This window comes from Trichinella spiralis, assembly GCF_000181795.1.
Source record: "Trichinella spiralis strain ISS 195 chromosome Unknown Scfld5, whole genome shotgun sequence".
Classification (NCBI taxonomy): domain Eukaryota; kingdom Metazoa; phylum Nematoda; class Enoplea; order Trichinellida; family Trichinellidae; genus Trichinella; species Trichinella spiralis.
This window is the reverse complement of record NW_003526944.1, coordinates 489,063-509,425: the sequence shown is the minus strand read 5'-3', so window position 1 is coordinate 509,425 and position 20,363 is coordinate 489,063. Positions and strand designations below refer to the sequence as shown.

Below are 20,363 nucleotides of genomic sequence, written 5' to 3'. Positions count from 1 at the left end.
ATCCAATTGATTTTTTAATCTGGATGACATTTGCTTTCCATATCTCACAGCCAAACGGCCTAATATACCCGCCGTAGCGATACCGAGGCCAGCTAAAATTGCAACAGAGCTCTAAAATCATAATTATTTAACATTAAAAAATGAAATTCTTTTATAAATACAAAAATTAAAAAGAAATTAATCTGAAAACGTACCATATTTGTTCTAAACTATTGCATACTATACAATATGATAATCAAGTATAAACAATTAATCCACGTATAAATAATATAATAAATCTGTAAAGAGCATATGTGTGTAGCACATGTGATATTTGTGTCGCCTAAAAATACTTATAGCTATGAAAAAGTCGAAATATTTTCAACAAGGTATTTTTCAGCATATTTCCTGCATTTCCTTGACATTATTTCCTCTTTGAAGTTCATACCTATTTATCCTACCGAAAACTGTTGGATATAAATTGTAAAATTAGCAATAACAACATTAAAAAACATATTATAAATAAACAATATAAATAACATTAAACTTTACTTATTTATTTTCTGAAAACGTAATAATTCATCACCATCATGTAGTCAGGATAGAAAGTAAAATCTTCAAAACTAGGAATAAGAAACGCCGGATACAACAATGGCAGAAAACAGTGGGCATGAAAATGACAAAAAACAGTAGTGGTAAAGCTAGTTTCACAGGAATTGAAACAACGACAAAATTTTCTGTATAAAACAAGGATTCTCAAGAAGATTCATGTTTTCTTGCTAAGATTGGTTCGAGCCAACTGATATCGTTCTTTTTCCTCAGCATCCAGTTCGTATGGTTTCAGCTTCCAATAGTTGTAATCTGCATATAAAAGAGGCGAAGGAAAGTCGGATTGTAAAACTGGCTCGTTCACCGTACGATTCAAGGGAGGAAAAATGTAATCAACCAAATCGGTCATGTGTGGATATCTGAATTTCAAAAATCAAAAAAAATTCAGAAAAATACAGAACAAAATAAAATTTACGGCTTACGATAAATTTAACGATTTCACCGCTGATTTAATTACTCCTCTGTGATCGATGCAATACATGCGATGAACAGGTATACCAGCAGCTTTGTATGCAATAATATCCTAAATGGTATGTTCGATAAATAAATGCAAATAGATAAAAAGAGTATTTTACATTTAGCTTATTTCCAAAACCAGCATAAAATGGATCCGCAAATGCTGGAAATAATGCCCGAATTTCCATCAAACAGCTCGTTTTAAATACTTCTGGCTTTTTTTCAATAATTTCTCTGCATTATAACTTCTGCTTTAAATTTTATGAAACAAACAGCAACTTGTTTCATTGCATACCGATGCAGTGCTGAAATCAAAGATGTTGGTGATAAAAGTAACGGACCGTCCGGTAAATATAATCGATCCTGCACGACGGAATTTAAATAATTTTTCGTCCATGTACTTTGACCAATTGCTCTGGCTGATAAATACAGTATACGATAATTGTTATCAACAATACGGGTAAACAACTGCGCCACGCCAGACTGCGCCCATTGACCACCCATAATCGGCAAAATCTGCCCAAGTACATCTGATCTAAAACAAAAATTATATGCTTATTTAATAAATAATTTAAAAATTTTCAGTACGCAATAACATATATACTTTGTGATGGTTCCATCAATATCTGAAACAACCACTTTGTCATCCCATTTCCATACAAAAATGTAGCATTCACAAATGCATGTTCCTTGATACTTTGTCGTAACGGAAAACCTGGCTTTGTTTGTCCCCGGTTTCAGTGGCAGAGATTTCTAGAAAAAAAAACTTTTCGAAATGAAATATTAATTCAATTGTGCTAAATTATACCAACTGTTCTGAAGTTAATCTCAAAGATCGTTGATACCGAGTGCCAGTAGGTGTCAAGCGAGCTTCTCGTTCCTCGGCAGATTCTACAATTTCGCTATCACTCAAAGCTTCACGATGATTAAAATTCAAATCTTCAGAAGCACTAAAAGTGTATTTTTTGTCGAAAAAAGAGGAATTTCCAAAAAAAACGATCCATTTTAAAAATGAATTCATCAATAAATTACATACCATGGTGAACTTTGTAAAAGCCTTAATAATGATTCCTCATTATCAGGAGCCACGTCCTTAACGTCATTAAAAGTTTGGTTCTGACATTGTGCTCTTGCTTCCTGAATAAAAACTTAAATTGAAAACTTATTATAAAAGAAAATTTTTATCACATGAGGAGCATTTGAAGATCTGCGCCAAGAAAACCATGAAGTCATGCGACCACTTGAAGAGCGTTCTTTGCGTTCAGCTTCTGGAAGCTTGTCAGCTGAATCTAATTGCATCAATGATGCACTGGCTGCATCTGACAGTGAACGCCCAAATACAGATATAGCAGCAATATTTGCCAGACCAGCTTTACTCGGATAATATCTGAAACATTAATGTCTAACTCAAATAAACTACTATTCCATTTCATATCATTTCCAAAGCAAAAATAATTATACAAACAATGACTTACTTGTCATTAACTTGAACAACTAAATTATGGCTAAACATAAGTGAAGGATTTTCATTTACTTGCTCAAGTGTAAGAAGGTGAGATTTAAACTGTTCTTCAGTTATATTTTCATAATTGTTTTCCAAAACAAGATTTCCACATAAAGAAAGTGCACATTTCAATTCAGGTATACTTCTAATACAGATAAAAAATATTAAAATAAATAAATAAATTCCACATAAAAATGTATAAATAATTGATATTACTTAATCGAATCGCTGCCTTTTTCAATGCCTGCAAGTTGTTCGACTTCGGTGACTACTGTGCAGGCGTCCATTATGCCATTACATCCAGCCTCTTCTTTACCGTCATGCAAAATCAAAGTTGACTTTTCTACAATTTCTTCGGTTTCCATAATAATTCTTTCATTATTATTATTCATTTTTTCATTAGTTTCCTCCAATTTTTCAGCTTGATCACCAACAAGCACGCGTTTTTCACTGCAATTTTGAAAAAAATAAAGCCTTTTAAACTTCATGTGTATATTTCATTTTTTAAATATATACACGTATACTTAAGTTTAAGCAATCCATATTATAGTTTTGTTTAAATAAAGTTCACCTTTCGCACACGTTACGCTCAGATACTGTCAGATTCATTCCTTCCAATTCTTGCAAATAAATTTCATCTTGTACATTCTTCTTTTTAGTTGTTAAATGAGATCTGCGAGTAAAACTTGCAAAAAACCAATGCTTCCATAATCTAGATTCTGCTAAAATAATATCAAAATCTAGCAATATTTATCAACCGACGTTGCAAGTCAATTTTACGGGCATCTTCTTTATTGTGAGAATTTTGTCTCACAAAATGGCGGGCATATTTCCAATCACTGGCATCGTTCAACACTTTACCAAGTGCAACACCTTCTTCTTTAACCCGTTCAATATTTGCCATCTCATCTTCAACAATCAAATTCTCATCGAGTTTGTGCAATGAGTAGGATGACCTATAAAATAATTTCAATAAATGAACAAATAATAAATCAATCAATCAATAAAATCTTCACCATATATCTCTACATTCCGATGATTCATCGACACTAGCATACATTTCTGAAGTTGCTTCCTCAGCGGTGACCAAGCGCTCAACCTGGTCTTTTTCTTCACTGTCACTTTCTGTATTCTTTTTCCTTTTACTCTTATTTTTACTTTTTTTCTTCTTGCAATGCAAGCTTCTAAAGAAAGTGAATTCAATTTGAAAAATTAAATACAGAAAGCAAAAAAGGATGAACCCCATCCAACAGAATGGAGGAAAATCAGAGTTATACATACATATGTATGTATATATTAATAAATAATAAGAAAAAATCATACTTGTCAATAGATCTGATGTTCTTCTCTGCAAACATATTGACAGTAGCTTTTCTTTTAGCTCCTGGATAGCTGTTGGATAACTTGCTTCTTTTCAAACGTTTGCTGACTGAAACAGCAGAACTCGACGGAAAACTTAAAGTATGAGAAACAGCTTCAAAATCTAGCCATTTGCGTTGCTCTTTAATCAATTTTTGTCTGATTTTAATTCTCCTCCTCAATATCACTTCTTCACTCTAAATGAAAAACAATAAACAAATATTTTTATATCATGTGGTAAACAAAAGGAATATTCAATATTAACCATCTTGCCAAACCTTACAACGTCGCAAAGCAGAAGTGTCAGCAACTGAAATATCATGATTTTTGTTGGTTTTATTAGAATCGTCTGTGACAATCTTGATCTTTCGTTGATTCTGCTCAGATAATTGCTGAAATCTGTCGAACGTTGACGAACAAGAAGCGGCACGTTGTTTTCTATGCGCAGCAATGTCTGAATTCGATTCTGCAGCATTCAGCTGATTCAATGGTGTGGTAGCCAAATCCAAGGGAATCTTTAAAAAATTAATTTTTTTTATATTTATATTTTTGAAAATGTACCTACGTACCTCAACATCAGCTTCTGTAATAGATTCTACAAAAAATGCTTCACCGGTACTACTCAGTCTCATGCAAATATCCACTGGTTGATCATTGATCATAATATCAACCTAAAAGAACAACAGTTCACTTGAACACACCACAAATATACATTCATCTTGCTTATCAATTAGCTTACCAGTTTGGCACGGCTTTGCAGCACGCCAATTTTGCCAAAGCGAACATAAAATGACGAACCAATGTATTCACCGTTCGGTTGTTCAACAACAACAACATCTATAGCACCGGTTAACGTAGCTGAGTTAATACCATTATAAAAATCACGGACGGATGAAAAAAGTCGACTGAACATTATCCTACCTGAAATCATACACTCATACACAAAATGTTAATAAGTTATCATCGTACTTTATTTATATATATTTTATTAACAGTAAAATAAAAATTTATGCATAACAATAAAATCATTAAAAAATAAATAGTAATATTTATTTTAAAATTTATTGCTTCTACAAATTCTTTGAAATTTACTAGACTATTATATGTGTATATACAATGCACACGCAAACACAGACATACATGTATATTCTCTAAAACTTATTTAATATCATAGAAATACTCTGCTGCAACGAATGAAACAGATCAATATCATTATGAATTCGTAGAAAGATTTACAAAGAATCAATAAGTCCACATTCCAAAATTTCTAAACATATACTAACACAAATAAATAAATGACATTCGTGTAACATTTTTCATTAAAACACTAAGTTTAAAGAAACCAGTATTTTTCGGCATAACACTGTCACATTTCAAGAAAAGAAAAAGACGAAAGAAACATAAAAGTAAAAATCTAGAATTCAAAAAGCAATAACTAATGATTTAAAGATTCATTAAATCGAAAATCTTCAAGCAATAATGATAAATATTTCAATAAAAATACTGCAAATTCACATCTTAAAACATCTACGCTATTTGCCATTACTATAATTGCACCTAAATTATATATAATTATGATCCCTACATTTTTATGATATTCTAATTTAACATTTACAGTGCAGAGATACCTATAATCACTGCTAGTGCAAAAATTTTAAGAATTTGGAAATCATTTACAAACGTAACAGTAATGTAGAGATTACACTTCATAAGAATAGTTCTACATAATATGCAATCTCTAAAATATGCAAACCATAACACTACTTATAAACAACTTATAATAATACTTATATTTATAAAATTATACCATAAATAACATACTTAAATAAATAAATAAAATTTAGGAATTACAAAACAATTTCAATCAATAAATTTACTTATAAAGTTATATATTAGCAAAAATTAAATATCTTTTGCATGGTGAGCTGATTCATGTGTATTCCAATTAAATTAACGCTGTGCAGAGCTTATTTTACGAACAATACGTTCAAATTTAATGAACTTACTTCAACTGCTCTCAAGAATTTTGTGAATTGCGCTACGATAACCATTCAAAAATGAAAGCTCAAATACAGTAAAAAGAAATGATTATCATAGTATAACTTTGGAAAAACATGTACAGTACCATCATTTGAAATACTGTAGTTTGTGTTAATAAAATTGATTCATTAAATGTTTATTTGAAATTTGTTTCTTGATGAAGTTTTCTTATCATTTTATAAAAAATTTTTGTTTTACATGAATTATATTAAATATATGAAGTTCAATAGTGATTAGGAAGATTTGTAACTGGCTAGAAAGGTCGGTGAGATAGGTATATTTATTCCTACAATTTATATCTAAAGTGCATAATTGTTTTAATATAAAATTTCATCAGAAATGTTGTTTCGAGAACGAGTTTTGTTAATTTAGGGTGTCTATGGTTGTTAAAAGGCGCAGAAATGCATGCAATGGAATTTTTAAAAATGTTACTAAAGAAAATAAATGGAAAAGAGTTCTTTACCTCAAGCAGCCATTTCCGGATAATTATTCCGGGCCTCAATTCATCAACAGCCTTCGAAAGAATGGTATTCCTTCGTTAGCCATGTTTAACAGATAACTTGTAATTGAGCAGGAAATAATTTGTTTTTCTTTTCTTAAAGTTTATGCTAATTTTTTCTTATTAGTTAGAAATGAGACTGTTTTTATTTTACATGCTATTCAGATTGTTTAATGTATTATGAGACGACAACTACACTGAGCAATTTATTATTTTACTATACAAGAAGTGTAAAATTCTTGTGTCGACTTTACATCCAGTAATATGATCTCTGTTTTATGAATGGTTTTTATTCAAATTAAAATTGATTAAAACATCAAGTAGAATGATTTTTTTTTATTTTAGTTAATCTAAAAAAAGTGACATTTACTGAAGCTGTTCTTGGTTCTTGTTATGTTATGCACCACATCAGTTCGGTCATTTTGTTTGTGATTATATTTACGTACAGTTATATGGGCATGATCGCCTGGGAATCTGTATTTGCAATAACTCTACTGACTTTTTTTATTGGCTATTTATTATATTTAAAGTTACTCAACGAAACTGATGATTTGAAATCATCTGGCTATAGTAAGTATGCTATTTATAATATTAAAAAAGAAAATTCTTAAATATAAATGATTTTTTAAAATCTTGTTCGGCTTTATTTTTGATTGTTAATTTAAAGAATATTTTATGAAGGTGTATTTTTTAGACTTTATAAGTTTGAAAACAATTATACTTTACGCCGGTTACGCTTACGGCTTCAGCCCCGTGTGTCAAACTTTGACGGCGACCGTTAGCACAGATTCCACAGTTGCTACCAGCGTTTTTATGTTTCTGGTGAATATTATTTTTTGCAATTATGGTTGTGATGTTGTCATGTAAGTTGAAATAATTTTTCAAAAAACATTTGAATATCTCTTTTTCTAGATCTCGTTTTTCAGGGTTAGTTCAGCGTTGTCAATGAATGCAGGCATCTTTGGCACTGTTTGTTTAGTTTCTCGTTTGTCAAGCAGAAATGAAGTTTTCACTTTATTAACTTGTTCAGTGGTAATTTTTGTTGTTTGGCCATTACTTCGGGGAAAATTATTGGTAAGTTTTTTTCATGCCATTTTTGAACATGCTTTTTGTTTATTATATTTTACTAAATATTCTATTTTTATCAGGAAATTTATCCTACAACTAATGTCCCATTGGCCATGTGTCTTGCCATATGTGTCACAGCGTCGATGTACCCGTTATCTCGTGTGATGACACTGCTATATGTGGTTTTGCATATTTTCATCACTTTAATTTGTTCAGCATTGTTTGTAGTAATGCAATCCATGAAAAGGTTTTATTAATGTTATTTTCTGTTGTTAGTGTAACATTAATGTTCCGTTTTAATTTTACTTTTTAGAACTCTGCATGGCGCATGGGAAGAAGCATCACTTAATTAAAACCATTGCTTTTCAAAGCGTTGCAAATTACATGAGCTTTAATGAAATAACTGCCCAGATACTTCGAGAAATGTACGATTCAACCTTTAAAATTGATCTCTTTGTTTATCTGTTGAAGTATGCAACTTTTAAAAGAAGTGCTGTGTCATTTTCATGTATGATAATTTTGTCATTAAAATTTGCGGGTAACGTTATGGTATCAAAGTTATAAAAATTAAAAAGTAAACTTCTTCCATGAAAATTGATCGTTGTACAATTTTGTGAAGTCATTTTGGAGAACACTAAAAAAGCTGTTAATTTTTAGCTTTGATAATAATGAAAAAATTGTCCAAATCTCTAAAGTTAAGCCTAATTTAATCTTTCAAAGTTAGTTACTTTCAAATCAGCAACAACTTTGAAAATATTTAAAGATTTTAAGTGTAAGCTTAAGCCCATTTTAGTTTTTCTCAATATATACTGTAGAAAAAACTGATGACTGTAGCAAAAACTACATTTAACATTGACCAATAAAGAAATTTGAATCAGCAACTCGGAATTCTGCATTTTCAGGCTCCTGTATGTCGCGTCACGGTAATTTGTGAGATTACTGTAGATAATTTCAAAATATTTCTGACTGTTATTGATAAAACTGCTTTGAAAATCTTACATTTTGACTTACGAATGTAGCATATATATGGTAGGAAACAATTTTTCAACTTATTTTTAGAAAACAGCTTCTATTGGGAAAATGCGTTAGGCTGGCTAAAGATGCTGGTCTTGCATTTTGCACATTTTTTATATTTATGAAAAATAGAAAAAAAATTTTAATTATTATGCAAAAATCTTTTTTTATGATAAATTACATCTGGCAGTGTATTAGTCAGAAATTCAAAAATATTGCTTCTGATTACGGTAGATTTCGAGTTTTCTAAGTTGTTCAATATTTGTAATTTAATTTTTTTTAATATAATTTTTATTTAATTATTATGTTTTCATTCTTTTCTGTTTCTATTTATTAATTTATTGTGATATGAATTTTAAGCCTGCGCATCAATTTTGATTTTGTAGGTTACTGTTTCATTGGTTAGTATCATAGTCGGTATTTCGTTTTTGCGGTGCGATTGTGAATTACGGTGCTCACATTATTTTTTGCTGAAGCAAGTTCACTTTCACGTAAACTCAGAAGTATCTGCGTGTCCGTGTTCTTTTTTCATTGCCTACATTAATCACTGTTGACAGTGAAGTTGTTTGCGTCGCGGTTATATTGGTCCGCTGAATGACCTTGCCTTAGTTTTCATCACACTTCTCTCTTTTATCGAATCAGTGGTATAAATATCTGTCATTTTTTTTACTAAAAGTTATTTCTTTGTTACTGTTAAATTTTCATTTATTTAAATTTTTTGAATGAAGCAATTTATCTTTGATTTTTTATTTGTAGTAATTTGTCATTGAAATCGATTTGCTTATTACTTTTTATTTGTGATGTAGAGTTGGTTAAGTTTTATCTACGTTTCATATCTTTTTGAGATCATTAGCATGTGTGAGAGAATATTCGGCGTCGGCTGTTTAGCCAGCTGTGGCCATCACATATTTTTCATGATCGATCTCTCGCGTTTGCTCGTTTCCTTCTAGTCAGCGCGAATCGATTAAGCTTTGAACGTGTGTTGCTAACACTGAGCGCCATCCTTCGTTTGGCTTTATCGTATCAAACGAGCTGACCAACGTTTGCCATGTGCTTTTACATTTCGAAGTACACAAATGATAAATATTTGGTTGTTGACTAGTTGACATGATTGGTTTCAACGTGAGAAATAGTTCTTCTTCTTCTTCTTCTTTTACTTTCGTTTTGTTCAGCTGAAACTAGTTTGTCTCTGATTTGGACAGCGTCCGTTTTCAACAAACAGTTGTTGCTGCTGTTGTTTTGCTAGCTAGTTTGCGAGCTGTCATTTTATTTGTCCTTGGTGAAAGGAAAATGACCCGTTAACTCCACTGACCCATAGGAATTCTAGATATTCGGTGGATATTGAAATCGCTTGAAAATAATAATTTTCATCACAAATAATGATGACAAATTTTGAAAGTTAATTGTATATAAATTGTTCATTTAGATACATTCATCTGTGTTCAAAATGGACGATCACACTCCTCCAGAACCAGTTTTGGAAGTTCCACCTCCACAAGAGATTAAAATTCTCGAAACGGCATCTGATATCCAAGTTTGGCATATTACTTTAGTTGTTTTTTTCAATTTATTCATTCAACATTGAATCACATTTTCAGCAAAGGCGTTCCGAAGTATTGGGCCATTACAGAGCTTTCAAAGAAATGGCGCAAAACAAACGCGATCGCCTTGAAGAGGCTCGTCAATTTCAATATTTTAAGCGCGATGCTGATGAACTGCAGTTGTGGATATTGGAAAAGTTGCAGACAGCTCAGGAAGAAAGCTACAGAGATCCGACGAATCTTCAGGTATAGATTTTTTTTTATTGGCAATTTTTACTCTGACTAATACCCTTGAAAATGCAGCAGAGGTATGATTCATTTCATCGATTTGTATTTTTTTCATTTTTTTGTTACATTTTGTTAGGCGAACGCTGACTCACTTTTGTGAATCGTCTTTAAAATACGTAATGATGAGCTATAGAAGATTTTTTGCTGTAGCTGAAAAATTTAATTAATTCAACTAAATTAGTAGTATGAAATATGAGATTTTCCTTAAGTGGCATTATGTTTTCGAAATTTTTATTTTTTGAATAATATTGCATTGATTTGTAATCTACTGAATAAAAGAAATGTTTCTTACCGATATTAATTAGTTTGAAGTGTTTTCTAATTGTTGTTGTTTTTTAAGGCAAAAATTCAAAAGCATCAAGCTTTTGAAGCAGAAGTTCAAGCACACAGCAATGCCATTTTACAGTTGGATAAAACTGGAAATGATATGATTATGCATGGCCATTTTGCACATGCAACTATAAAGGTAAATTTATAAAATTAACAATGCTCCACAGCAGAAACGGATTTGGTTGTTTTTTCTTTTAATTATAATTTTTGAAATTGTAGGAACGGTTGGATGAATTGCATGCACTTTGGGAACAGCTTTTGCAGAAATTGGCAGAAAAGGGGATACGCCTGCAGCAAGCGTTGAAATTGTTGCTATTCACTCGTCAGTGCGACGAAGTAATGTACTGGATTTTGGATAAAGAAGCATTTGTAACAACAGAAGAATTTGGTCAAGATTTGGAACATGTAGAAGTTTTACAGAAGAAATTTGATGACTTTTTGAAGGTATTATTTATGTTAAAATACGTTTATTTGAAATGCTATGTGAAATTTTAATATTTCAGGAACTGGCTAATCAGCAGTATCGCATTGCTGAGGTAAATTTGAGCGCTGAGCAGCTAATTAACGAGGGTCATCCGGATGTGGAAATCATTAAAAACAAACGAGACGTAAGGATTAATTAAGTAATTTAATTATCGCTTTATTTATTTGTTTATTTATTTTACAGGAATTATTAGCAGCATGGAAGCATTTGAACGATTTATCCGTTACTCGAAAAGAACGTCTGTTTGGTGCACATGAAGTTCAACGTTTCAATCGCGATATAGATGAAACAATTGCTTGGATTTTGGAAAAAGATTCAGGCTTGTCTGTTGATGACTTTGGACGCGATTTGACTACTGTACAAGCATTGCAAAGGAAACACGAAGGCACAGAACGAGATTTAGCCGCATTAGATGGGAAGGTATGAAAAAATCCACAGGAATACGGTAATTGCATTGCAGTGATTAATGCTTTATTTCGTATTATGTAGGTTCAAAGTTTGGCAATTGAAGCCGAAAGATTGAAATCTTTGCATCCGGACCGTGTGGAATCAATTGAATCGAAAAAGTTGGATGCGTTGAAAAATTGGGAACAGTTGAAGCGCAAAGCTGCGGAACGCAAAGCAGGCTTGGAGCGTTCATTTTTGTTGCATCGATTTTTTGCAGATTACCGTGATCTCACCTCTTGGATCGCTGATATGAAAGCTTTGATTATGGCTGACGAATTGGCGAAAGATGTAGCTGGTGCTGAAGCACTGCTTGAACGGCATCAAGAACAACGAGTATGTGATGCATTATTTTATTTATTTATTTATTTATTTTTCATTTTTGCACTTTAGGGAGAGATTGATGCTCGTGAGGATAGTTTCAGAGCTACTGAAGAAGCAGGGCGTCGTCTTCTTGCTGAAGATATTCCCCAGAAAAATGAAGTAGCAGAAAAAGTTCGTTTGTTTTTATTTTTTACATATTTGTTTAAGACTTTTTCAAAAAAGAAATAATAGCAACAGAACTGATGAATGTAGTGATGATAATTTTCAGTTAATGTTAATTGAATTTTATATGATTTATAATTTTGCAGAACCAGTATACAAGAATTACTTTTACAGTATGAAAGTTGAATAGAATTCTGGATGGAAATAATGTTTACTTTACTTGTTGTATATGTTTTAGATTAAATCTTTAGCTGCTGATAAAGAAGCGTTATTGGCTTTATTGGAAGAGCGTAGAATTCTTTACGAGCAATGCATGGATTTGCAACTGTTCTATCGAGATACTGATCAAGCTGAAACGTGGATGACCAAACAGGAGGTATGTTGTTTCTGTATTATGAAATTTATAATCATCCAATGATGCGCATATAATTAGCTTGATTGTTCGATCACTGCATGCAATCAGGTTGACAGAATGCGCAATAGAAGGAAAAAATTTCAAAGAACCTTTTCGCTAGCACCAGTTTTCTTATGCTGGATGTTTGATAGTATTGTTTCTGACATTTTTTGCATGTCCGAAAGTAGTTGTTTTTTTTTCTAAAAGAAAAAAGAACTTTTATCGAATATTTATTCCAAGAAGTGGAGAAATGATTGAAATTGCAATTGTAGATTTTTATCGAACGAAATGCGTTCAATTTGGCATTTGAAAAATTTGCATATTTTGGTTTATCTTTTTCATTTTCTGATTTCTATTCAGGCCTTCCTCGCAAATGAAGATTTGGGCGAAAGTTTGGACAGCGTTGAGGCGTTGATTAAAAAGCACGAAGACTTTGAGAAATCGTTGGCCGCACAAGAAGAGAAAATTAAAGCGTTCGACGAATTCGCCACCAAACTTATCGAAGGGCAACACTACACGGCCGACGATGTGGCTTTGCGTCGTCAAGCGGTAAAATTTAATTCAATTAAGTAATTAATTTTTGTTTATTAATTTTTCTTTGTTTGTTCATAGCTTTTGCAACGACGCGCCGGACTGTTGGAACGCGCCGCTCGACGACGAACCATGCTCGAAGATGCGTATCGACTTCAACAATTTGAACGCGACTGCGATGAAATGATGTCGTGGATAAATGAAAAATTGAAAACTGCTCGAGATGAAAATTACTTGGTAAAATATTTTCAAATTTGCATTAAAAAAAATATATATACGAATGTGTGTAATTTTTAAAAGGATCCGACAAATATACAAGGGAAAATTCAAAAGCACGCAAATTTTGAGCAAGAATTGCACGCGAACAAGTCGCGTCTGGATGACATACACAAACGTGGAAGTGAGCTGGTCAGCAGTGGCCATTACGCCGCTGATGACGTGAGCAGGCGCTTGGACGAAGTGCAGAACAGTTGGAGCGATTTGGTTGTGGCCACTGAGCAGAAAGGGGCCAAGTTGAAAGAGGCCGGCGGTCAGCAGCAGTTCAACCGCAACGTGGAAGATATTGAAATGTGGCTTGCCGAGGTCGAGGCGCAGCTAATGTCCGAAGATTACGGCAAAGATTTGATATCGGTGCAAAATTTGCAAAAGAAGCACGCGCTGCTCGAATGCGACGTCAACGCCCACGCGGAGCGGATCGAGGGCGTTGGCCAGCAGGCGGCCCAGTTCGAAGCGGCCGGTCACTTCGACATCGGCAACATACGCGCCAAAGAGCAGAAGCTGATCGGCCGTTACAACGCTCTTCAAGAGCCGATGAGCCGTCGCAAAGAGAAGCTCGCCGAATCACTGCGCGGTCATCAGCTCTTCCGCGACATTGAAGACGAATTTTCGTGGATTCGAGAAAAAGAACAAATTGCCGACTCGACTAATCGAGGTTTGATTTTGTTCAATTAATTGATTATTTAATTAAATTAATTCTTTTTTTTTTGCTTTTTTACAACAGGTCGAGATTTGATCGGTGTTCAAAATTTGATCAAAAAGCACAATGCTTTGATGGCCGAAATTGCCAATCACGAAGTGCAAATTAACAAAGTGGTCAACGCTGGTGAGGAAATTATGAAAGAAGGTAATTGATTTTTCCACATTTTCCACGTTTGTTTTTAATATTATTTTTTTGTGTAAGATCATTTCTTGGCTTCGGAGATCAAGGCCAAGTTGTCCGCGTTGCAAGACAACTGGCAGTTATTGAAAGAAAAAGCGAACAAACGCGGCCAAGATTTGGAAGATTCCTACATGGCGCATCAGTATTTGGCCGACGCCAACGAAGCCGAATCTTGGATGTCCGAAAAGGAGCCAATTGTCGGCAGTGCCGACTATGGTAAAGACGAAGACTCGGCCGAAGTGAGAAATTTTATCAATTGATCAATTAATTAATTAATTATTGCATGTGTAATAAATTGGTATTTTTTTCTTAAATTTCTTCAGGCTCTTTTGAAAAAACACTCTGCTCTGATGTCGGATTTGGAAGCGTTTCGTTCGACTATTGAACATCTTCGCGAACAAGTCAACCATTGCAAAGTATGAAGATGAGACGAACATGAAACACGAATTTTTATGCTAATTTTTGCCGCTGTTGTTTACTTTTCAGACTGATACGACGATTATTGGCTCATTGGGACGGGAATGCGTTGTCGCTTTGTACGACTACAGCGAAAAATCACCTCGCGAAGTTTCGATGAAAAAGGGCGACGTTTTGACCTTGTTGAATTCATCGAATAAGGTAAGCAGTAAAAGAAGAGGAAAAAAAGAGAATAAAATTGTTTTTATTAATTAATTAATAGAGGAGGGGTGTGAGACGTTGTGGTTTGGATTTTTTTTCTTTTTGCAGGATTGGTGGAAAGTCGAAGTGAACGATCGCCAAGGTTTTGTACCGGTGGCTTATTTGAAAAAGATGGAGCCTGGTTTGTCGTCAAGTCAGCAACAGTTGCTCCAGTCGAGCAGCATTGCGGCCAAACAGTCACAAATTGAAAATTTGTACCAGCATTTGCTCGATTTGGGCAATCAGCGTCGCAAAAAGCTCGAAGAAGCTTGCAAAGGGTATCAATTGTTGCGCGAAGCGAACGAACTCGCCGAATGGATCCGTTCGAAAGTATGTATATTCCTGTTTTTTCCCTTGTGCACACGTATGATTCATTTGCATATGTTAATGTATTTTGTTTCTTTTCAGGAACAGTTGGCTACTAGTCACGAAATTGGTCAAGATTTGGAAGAAGTTGAAGTGTTGCAAAAGAAATTCGACGAATTTCAAGCGGATTTGCGAGCGCACGAAGTCCGCTTAGCGGAGATGAATAAAATATCCACTGCGTTGGCCGCTATTGGTCAGACTGAAGCGGCAGTGAAAATACGTCATCAGATTGATGTGCGCATTTTTTTTTCTATTCGATTCTGTATTTCTTTGTGAGTGGAAATTTGAGTTTTTTTTGTTTTGTAGAATTTGAACGAACGCTGGCAAGCGCTTCAAGAAGTCACTACCCAACGTGCCCAACAACTTGGCTCTGCGCACGAAGTTCAACGTTTCCACAGGTTTGTTTGTTTACTTTTTTTTTACTATCATTCATTAATGTGTGATTGCGTTTTCGTTGTTTTTTGAAACTTTTCCATTTTGTTGCAGGGATGTCGATGAGGCGAAAGATTGGATGAAAGAGAAAGATGACGCGTTGGATTCGGAAGATTTCGGACGTGATTTGAGATCAGTTCAAGCTTTGCAGAGGAAACACGAAGGCTTGGAACGTGACTTGGCCGCTCTTGGTGACAAGGTGAATTTTGAGAAAATCATAATTGAAAAAAAATATTTTAATAAGAAGAATTAAATTTAAAATTTCAAGATTCGCCAACTGGACGAAACTGCGAATCGATTGCGTCAGACGCATCCCGAAGCGGCCGAACAGATTTACGATTTGCAATTGCAGCTGAACGATCGTTGGTCGGCGTTGACATCCAAGGCGAACAATCGCAAAGAGAAATTGCTCGATTCTTACGATTATCAGCGCTTTTTGTCCGATTGCAGGTGAAATTTTTTTTTCTTGTTCTTATTGTTTATTTATGTAAATTTTTTTGTCTGCTGTTTCAGAGATTTGCAACGTTGGAACAACAATACGATGGTGTTGGTGAACAGCGACGAGTTGGCCAACGATGTGACCGGTGCCGAGGCGTTGCTGGAACGGCACAGTGAATACAGGACGGAAATGGACGCGCGGGCTGGCATGTTCCAAAAGTTCGACCAATTCGGCAACGACCTGTTGAGCATGCACCACTACGCGTCGGCGGACGTTGTCGAGCAGATGCACAAGATTGCCGAAGCGCGGGAAAATTTGGAAAAAGCTTGGATGGCGCGCCGGATGAAGCTCGACCAGTGCTTGGAATTGCAACTGTTCTACCGCGACTGCGAGCAGGCGGAAAATTGGATGTCGAGCAGGGAGGCGTTTTTGAATCAGGAACAAGTGTCGCCGGACAATGTGGAATCGTTGATCAAAAAGCACGAAGATTTCGACAAGGCGATCAATTCTCAGCAGGAGAAAATTGCAGCTTTGCAAAGTTTTGCCAATCAACTGGTCAATCGTGGTCACTACGCCGAAGAGGACATTATTCGTAAACGGGATCAAGTTTTGGATCGGTAAGAAAAGAAAAACTGTACATATTGTCTGAGAAACAACCGTTTAATAGATAAATTAATTAATTTCAGTTGGGCCAAGTTGAAACAAGCTTTGATTGAAAAGCGCAGCAAGCTCGGCGAATCGCAAACTTTGCAACAATTTTCTCGAGATGCGGATGAAATTGAAAATTGGATTGCCGAAAAATTGCAAGTGGCGTTGGAAGAATCGTACCGTGATCCGACAAATATACAAAGCAAACATCAGAAACAACAGGCGTTCGAAGCCGAACTGGGAGCCAATTCGGACCGTATCCAGACGATCATGTACGCTGGGCAGAATTTGATCGATTCGAACAAATGCGCCGGCAGCGAGTCGGTGGTCAGTCAACGTTTGACCGCGCTGAATGACCAGTGGGAATTGTTGGTGAAAAAGACGACCGAGAAGAGTTACCGTCTGAAAGAGGCGAACAAACAGCAGAGCTTCATCGCGGCGGTCAAGGATTTGGAATTTTGGCTCGGCGAAATTGAAACTTTGCTAGCCAGTGACGATTTTGGCAAAGATTTGGCGTCGGTGCAGAATTTGCTGAAAAAGCATCAACTGATCGAAGCGGACATTGCTGCCCACGCGGAACGTGTGCGCGACATGAACACCGAAGCTAGCAGCTTGTTGGAAAATGACCAATTCGATCCTGTGACAATTGAAGAACGACAAAAGAGTATCAACGATCGTTACAAGCGGTAATAAATGGATTATTATTAATTATTAATTATTATTTGTTTGATTGTGCTTGTTTTGTTTGTTTGTTCAGCGTGAGTGAATTGGCCGAAGAGCGTAAACGAAAATTGAACGAAGCTTTGACGTTGCATCAATTTTTCCGCGACATTGACGACGAAGAATCTTGGATCAAGTATGTTTTTGTTTTGATGGTGTTTCAGATTTGATTTTTTGAATTTTTTCAAGAGAAAAGAGACTTCTGGTCAGTTCGGATGATTTTGGACGCGATTTGACCGGCGTGCAAAATTTGAAAAAGAAGCACAAACGTTTGGAAAACGAATTCATCAGCCACCAGCCGAATATCGATTCGGTCATTGAAAAAGGTGAACAGTTGATCAACAGTGGTCAGATGGGCGGCGACGAGATTCGTGGCCGGGTCGACAATTTGCGTGAAAATTGGCTCGGCTTGAGAGATATCGCTTTTGGGCGTGTCAAAAAGTTGAATGAAAGCGAAGAATTCCAAGTGTTCATTGGTAAAGTCGAAGAAGAAGAAGCTTGGATTACTGAAAAACAGCAAGTATTGTCGGTCGAAGATTTCGGCGACACCATGGCCGCCGTTCAAAGTTTGATCAAGAAGCACGGCGCTTTTGAAGTGGATTTGGGCGTCCACAGGCAGCGCATCGGTGAAATTATGCAACACGGTCAAGCGTTGATCGACTCCGGCAACCACCACGCCCAGACGATCCAGGCCCGCTTGCATCAGTTGCAGGTTCGACTGGCGTCGTTGGTGGATTTGGCGGCGCGTCGGTTGCAAAATTTGCTCGACAATTCCGCCCATTTGTTGTTCGTCTGGAAGTGCGACGTGGTCGACAGTTGGATTGGGGAAAAAGAGGCGGCGGTCCGGTCGGACGACTACGGCCGCGATTTGAGCACCGTCCAGATGCTTTTGACCAAGCAGGAGGCGTTCGACGCCGGCTTGAACGCTTTCGAGCACGAAGGGATCCAGCGCATCACTGAACTTAAAGACCAGCTCACCGCTGCCCAGCACAGGCAGAGTCGGGCGATATTGGACCGTCACGCCGACGTCATCGGTCGCTGGCAGAGATTGTTGAACAATTCGGCTGGCCGTCGGCAAAAATTGCTCCAAACCCAAGATCAATTTCGCCAAATTGAAGAATTGTATTTGGCTTTTGCGAAAAAAGCTTCCGCTTTCAACAGTTGGTTCGAAAATGCCGAAGAAGATCTGACCGATCCGGTGCGGTGCAATTCGTTGGACGAGATCAAAGCGTTGAGAGATGCCCACAAGGCATTCCACGCGTCGTTGGGTTCGGCCGAAAACGACTACCACCAATTGCAAGATTTGGATGCTCGAATCAAATCTTTCAACGTCGGTCCCAATCCATATACTTGGTTCACAATGGACGCGTTGGACGAGACTTGGAAAAATTTGCAAAAAATCATCAAGGTATACGTGCGTTCTATCTGTGTGTGTGTGTGGGGAAGGAGGGGGGGGGAAGCTCGTTTTTGAACTGCTTGCAATTGGGCTATTCTGTTCAGGAACGTGAAGCGGAATTGATCAAAGAGCATCGTCGTCAAGAGGAAAATGACCGGCTTCGACGCGAATTTGCCAAACAAGCGAACACATTCCACGCTTGGCTGACCGACACTCGTACCCAGATGATGGAAACGACGGGCACTTTGGAAGAGCAGTTGGACATTTTGAAAGTGAGAACAATTTTTTGATTTGGACGAAAATTCCACTTTGTATAATATATGTATATAATTAATATTTCAGAGAAAAGCGGTCGAAGTGAGAGCTCAGCGTGGTCATTTGAAAGAGATTGAAGAATTGGGCGCTTTGTTGGAAGAACATTTGATTTTGGATAATCGGTAATGGGCGAACATTGATCGATCGATTGATTGATTGATTCAATTCACTTTTATAATTAATTTGTTGTATAATTTGTCTTCAGCTACACTGAACATTCTACAGTGGGTTTGGCACAAGCCTGGGACCAACTTGACCAATTGGCGATGCGTATGCAGCACAATTTGGAACAGCAGATACAAGCTCGAAATCAATCTGGTGTTTCAGAAGAAGCTCTTCGTGAATTTTCAATGATGTTCAAGCATTTTGACAAGGTAAAAGCGGGGAAACTTTACCAATTATTTATATAATTTTGCTTAAAATAGGAAAAAACTGGTCGTTTGGATCACCAGCAATTCAAATCTTGCCTTCGTGCTTTGGGATATGATTTGCCAGTTCTCGAAGAAGGCCAGCCGGATCCAGAATTTCAACGCATTTTGGACGTCGTCGATCCGAATAGGTAAAAAAAACTTATTGCTATTATTCATCCACCACCATCATCATCTTGTTTGCTAATGTCCGTCCGCGCGTGATGACGTGGTTGGTGAATTTTGATTCGCATCTAATAAAATTGTCTCCAGGGACGGATACGTGACACTTCAAGAATATATGGCGTTTATGATTAGCCGTGAGACGGAGAACATTCAGACTAGCGAAGAAATTGAATCTGCGTTCAGGGCATTGTCCAAAGATTATAGACCATACGTTACTTCTGAAGAGTTATATGCTGTGAGTCAATTTTTTTACTTTCTCTTTCTGCAATTTATTTCATTTTATTTGAAATTCTGTTTAGAATTTATCCATTGAACAGGCCGAGTATTGCATCCAACGAATGAAAGGTTATGTGGAACCGCTTTCTGGACGTTCGGTTCCTGGAGCTCTAGATTACGAACAATTTGTTCATTCTTTATTCTTAAGCTGAACGAATCAACCAGAGAGAAGTGTTCTTTTTGTGTCTCTTTTGATGATTTTGCTGTGCTAATTTGTTTTAATGATGTTCATCTAGTTTTAAATGTTCAATTTACAGCTATCTTCTATCTATATTCATGATTATTATCATTTTGAATATCATCAGTTATTGGAATGATTTTCAGCGTACTCCTGTT

At 35.9% G+C, this 20,363-nt stretch overlaps 3 protein-coding genes across 3 annotated transcripts; 2 read left to right on the top strand and 1 right to left on the bottom strand.

Annotated features, from left to right (window-relative positions):
- Window positions 1-745: 745 nt before the first annotated feature.
- Tsp_03778 (conserved hypothetical protein) lies at window positions 746-4,820 on the bottom strand. Its single transcript, XM_003374534.1, has 14 exons — window positions 4,647-4,820; window positions 4,477-4,578; window positions 4,186-4,299; window positions 3,872-4,104; window positions 3,329-3,504; window positions 3,120-3,270; window positions 2,765-2,998; window positions 2,233-2,431; window positions 2,081-2,181; window positions 1,853-1,994; window positions 1,649-1,797; window positions 1,340-1,463; window positions 1,011-1,111; window positions 746-947 (listed from the first exon to the last, which is right to left on the bottom strand). Exons 1-14 carry the CDS (start codon window positions 4,818-4,820, stop codon window positions 746-748), a joined length of 2,202 nt encoding a protein of 733 aa, XP_003374582.1.
- A 1,144-nt stretch (window positions 4,821-5,964) lies between these two features.
- On the top strand, window positions 5,965-7,867 carry Tsp_03777 (phosphatidylinositol N-acetylglucosaminyltransferase subunit C). Its single transcript, XM_003374533.1, has 8 exons — window positions 5,965-5,981; window positions 6,320-6,474; window positions 6,792-6,922; window positions 6,977-7,016; window positions 7,141-7,309; window positions 7,373-7,520; window positions 7,595-7,761; window positions 7,828-7,867. Exons 1-8 carry the CDS (start codon window positions 5,965-5,967, stop codon window positions 7,865-7,867), a joined length of 867 nt encoding a protein of 288 aa, XP_003374581.1.
- A 2,108-nt stretch (window positions 7,868-9,975) lies between these two features.
- Window positions 9,976-20,179, top strand: Tsp_03776 (putative spectrin repeat-containing domain protein). The gene is made up of 32 exons (XM_003374532.1): window positions 9,976-10,062; window positions 10,127-10,315; window positions 10,698-10,823; window positions 10,907-11,131; window positions 11,191-11,223; window positions 11,355-11,591; window positions 11,661-11,805; window positions 11,836-11,951; window positions 12,009-12,110; window positions 12,340-12,477; window positions 12,856-13,023; window positions 13,108-13,263; window positions 13,375-13,957; window positions 14,027-14,149; window positions 14,207-14,424; window positions 14,509-14,601; window positions 14,672-14,803; window positions 14,912-15,172; window positions 15,251-15,442; window positions 15,515-15,606; window positions 15,695-15,839; window positions 15,909-16,090; window positions 16,154-16,696; window positions 16,766-17,413; window positions 17,485-17,583; window positions 17,637-18,855; window positions 18,948-19,115; window positions 19,186-19,280; window positions 19,364-19,532; window positions 19,584-19,717; window positions 19,839-19,986; window positions 20,051-20,179. The coding sequence occupies exons 1-32, from the start codon at window positions 9,976-9,978 to the stop codon at window positions 20,177-20,179; spliced, it is 7,095 nt and encodes a 2,364-aa protein (XP_003374580.1).
- The last annotated feature ends 184 nt before the right edge of the window (window positions 20,180-20,363 follow it).

Excerpts from the sequence above, each read along its gene's own strand:
- Tsp_03776 (XM_003374532.1), top strand. The coding sequence starts at position 9,976 with ATGGACGATCACACTCCTCCAGAACCAGTTTTGGAAGTTCCACCTCCA. Across the intron at positions 15,443-15,514 it reads AAATACGTCATCAGATTGAT|AATTTGAACGAACGCTGGCA; the intron begins GTGCGCATTTTT and ends TTTGTTTTGTAG. Across the intron at positions 19,987-20,050 it reads CTTCTGAAGAGTTATATGCT|AATTTATCCATTGAACAGGC; the intron begins GTGAGTCAATTT and ends AATTCTGTTTAG.
- Tsp_03778 (XM_003374534.1), bottom strand. The coding sequence starts at position 4,820 with ATGTTCAGTCGACTTTTTTCATCCGTCCGTGATTTTTATAATGGTATT. Across the intron at positions 4,105-4,185 it reads CTGCTTTGCGACGTTGTAAG|AGTGAAGAAGTGATATTGAG; the intron begins GTTTGGCAAGAT and ends TTTTTCATTTAG. Across the intron at positions 1,798-1,852 it reads GATTAACTTCAGAACAGTTG|AAATCTCTGCCACTGAAACC; the intron begins GTATAATTTAGC and ends TTTTTTTTCTAG.
- Tsp_03777 (XM_003374533.1), top strand. Across the intron at positions 7,310-7,372 it reads TATGGTTGTGATGTTGTCAT|GGTTAGTTCAGCGTTGTCAA; the intron begins GTAAGTTGAAAT and ends CTCGTTTTTCAG. Across the intron at positions 7,762-7,827 it reads GTAATGCAATCCATGAAAAG|AACTCTGCATGGCGCATGGG; the intron begins GTTTTATTAATG and ends TTTACTTTTTAG.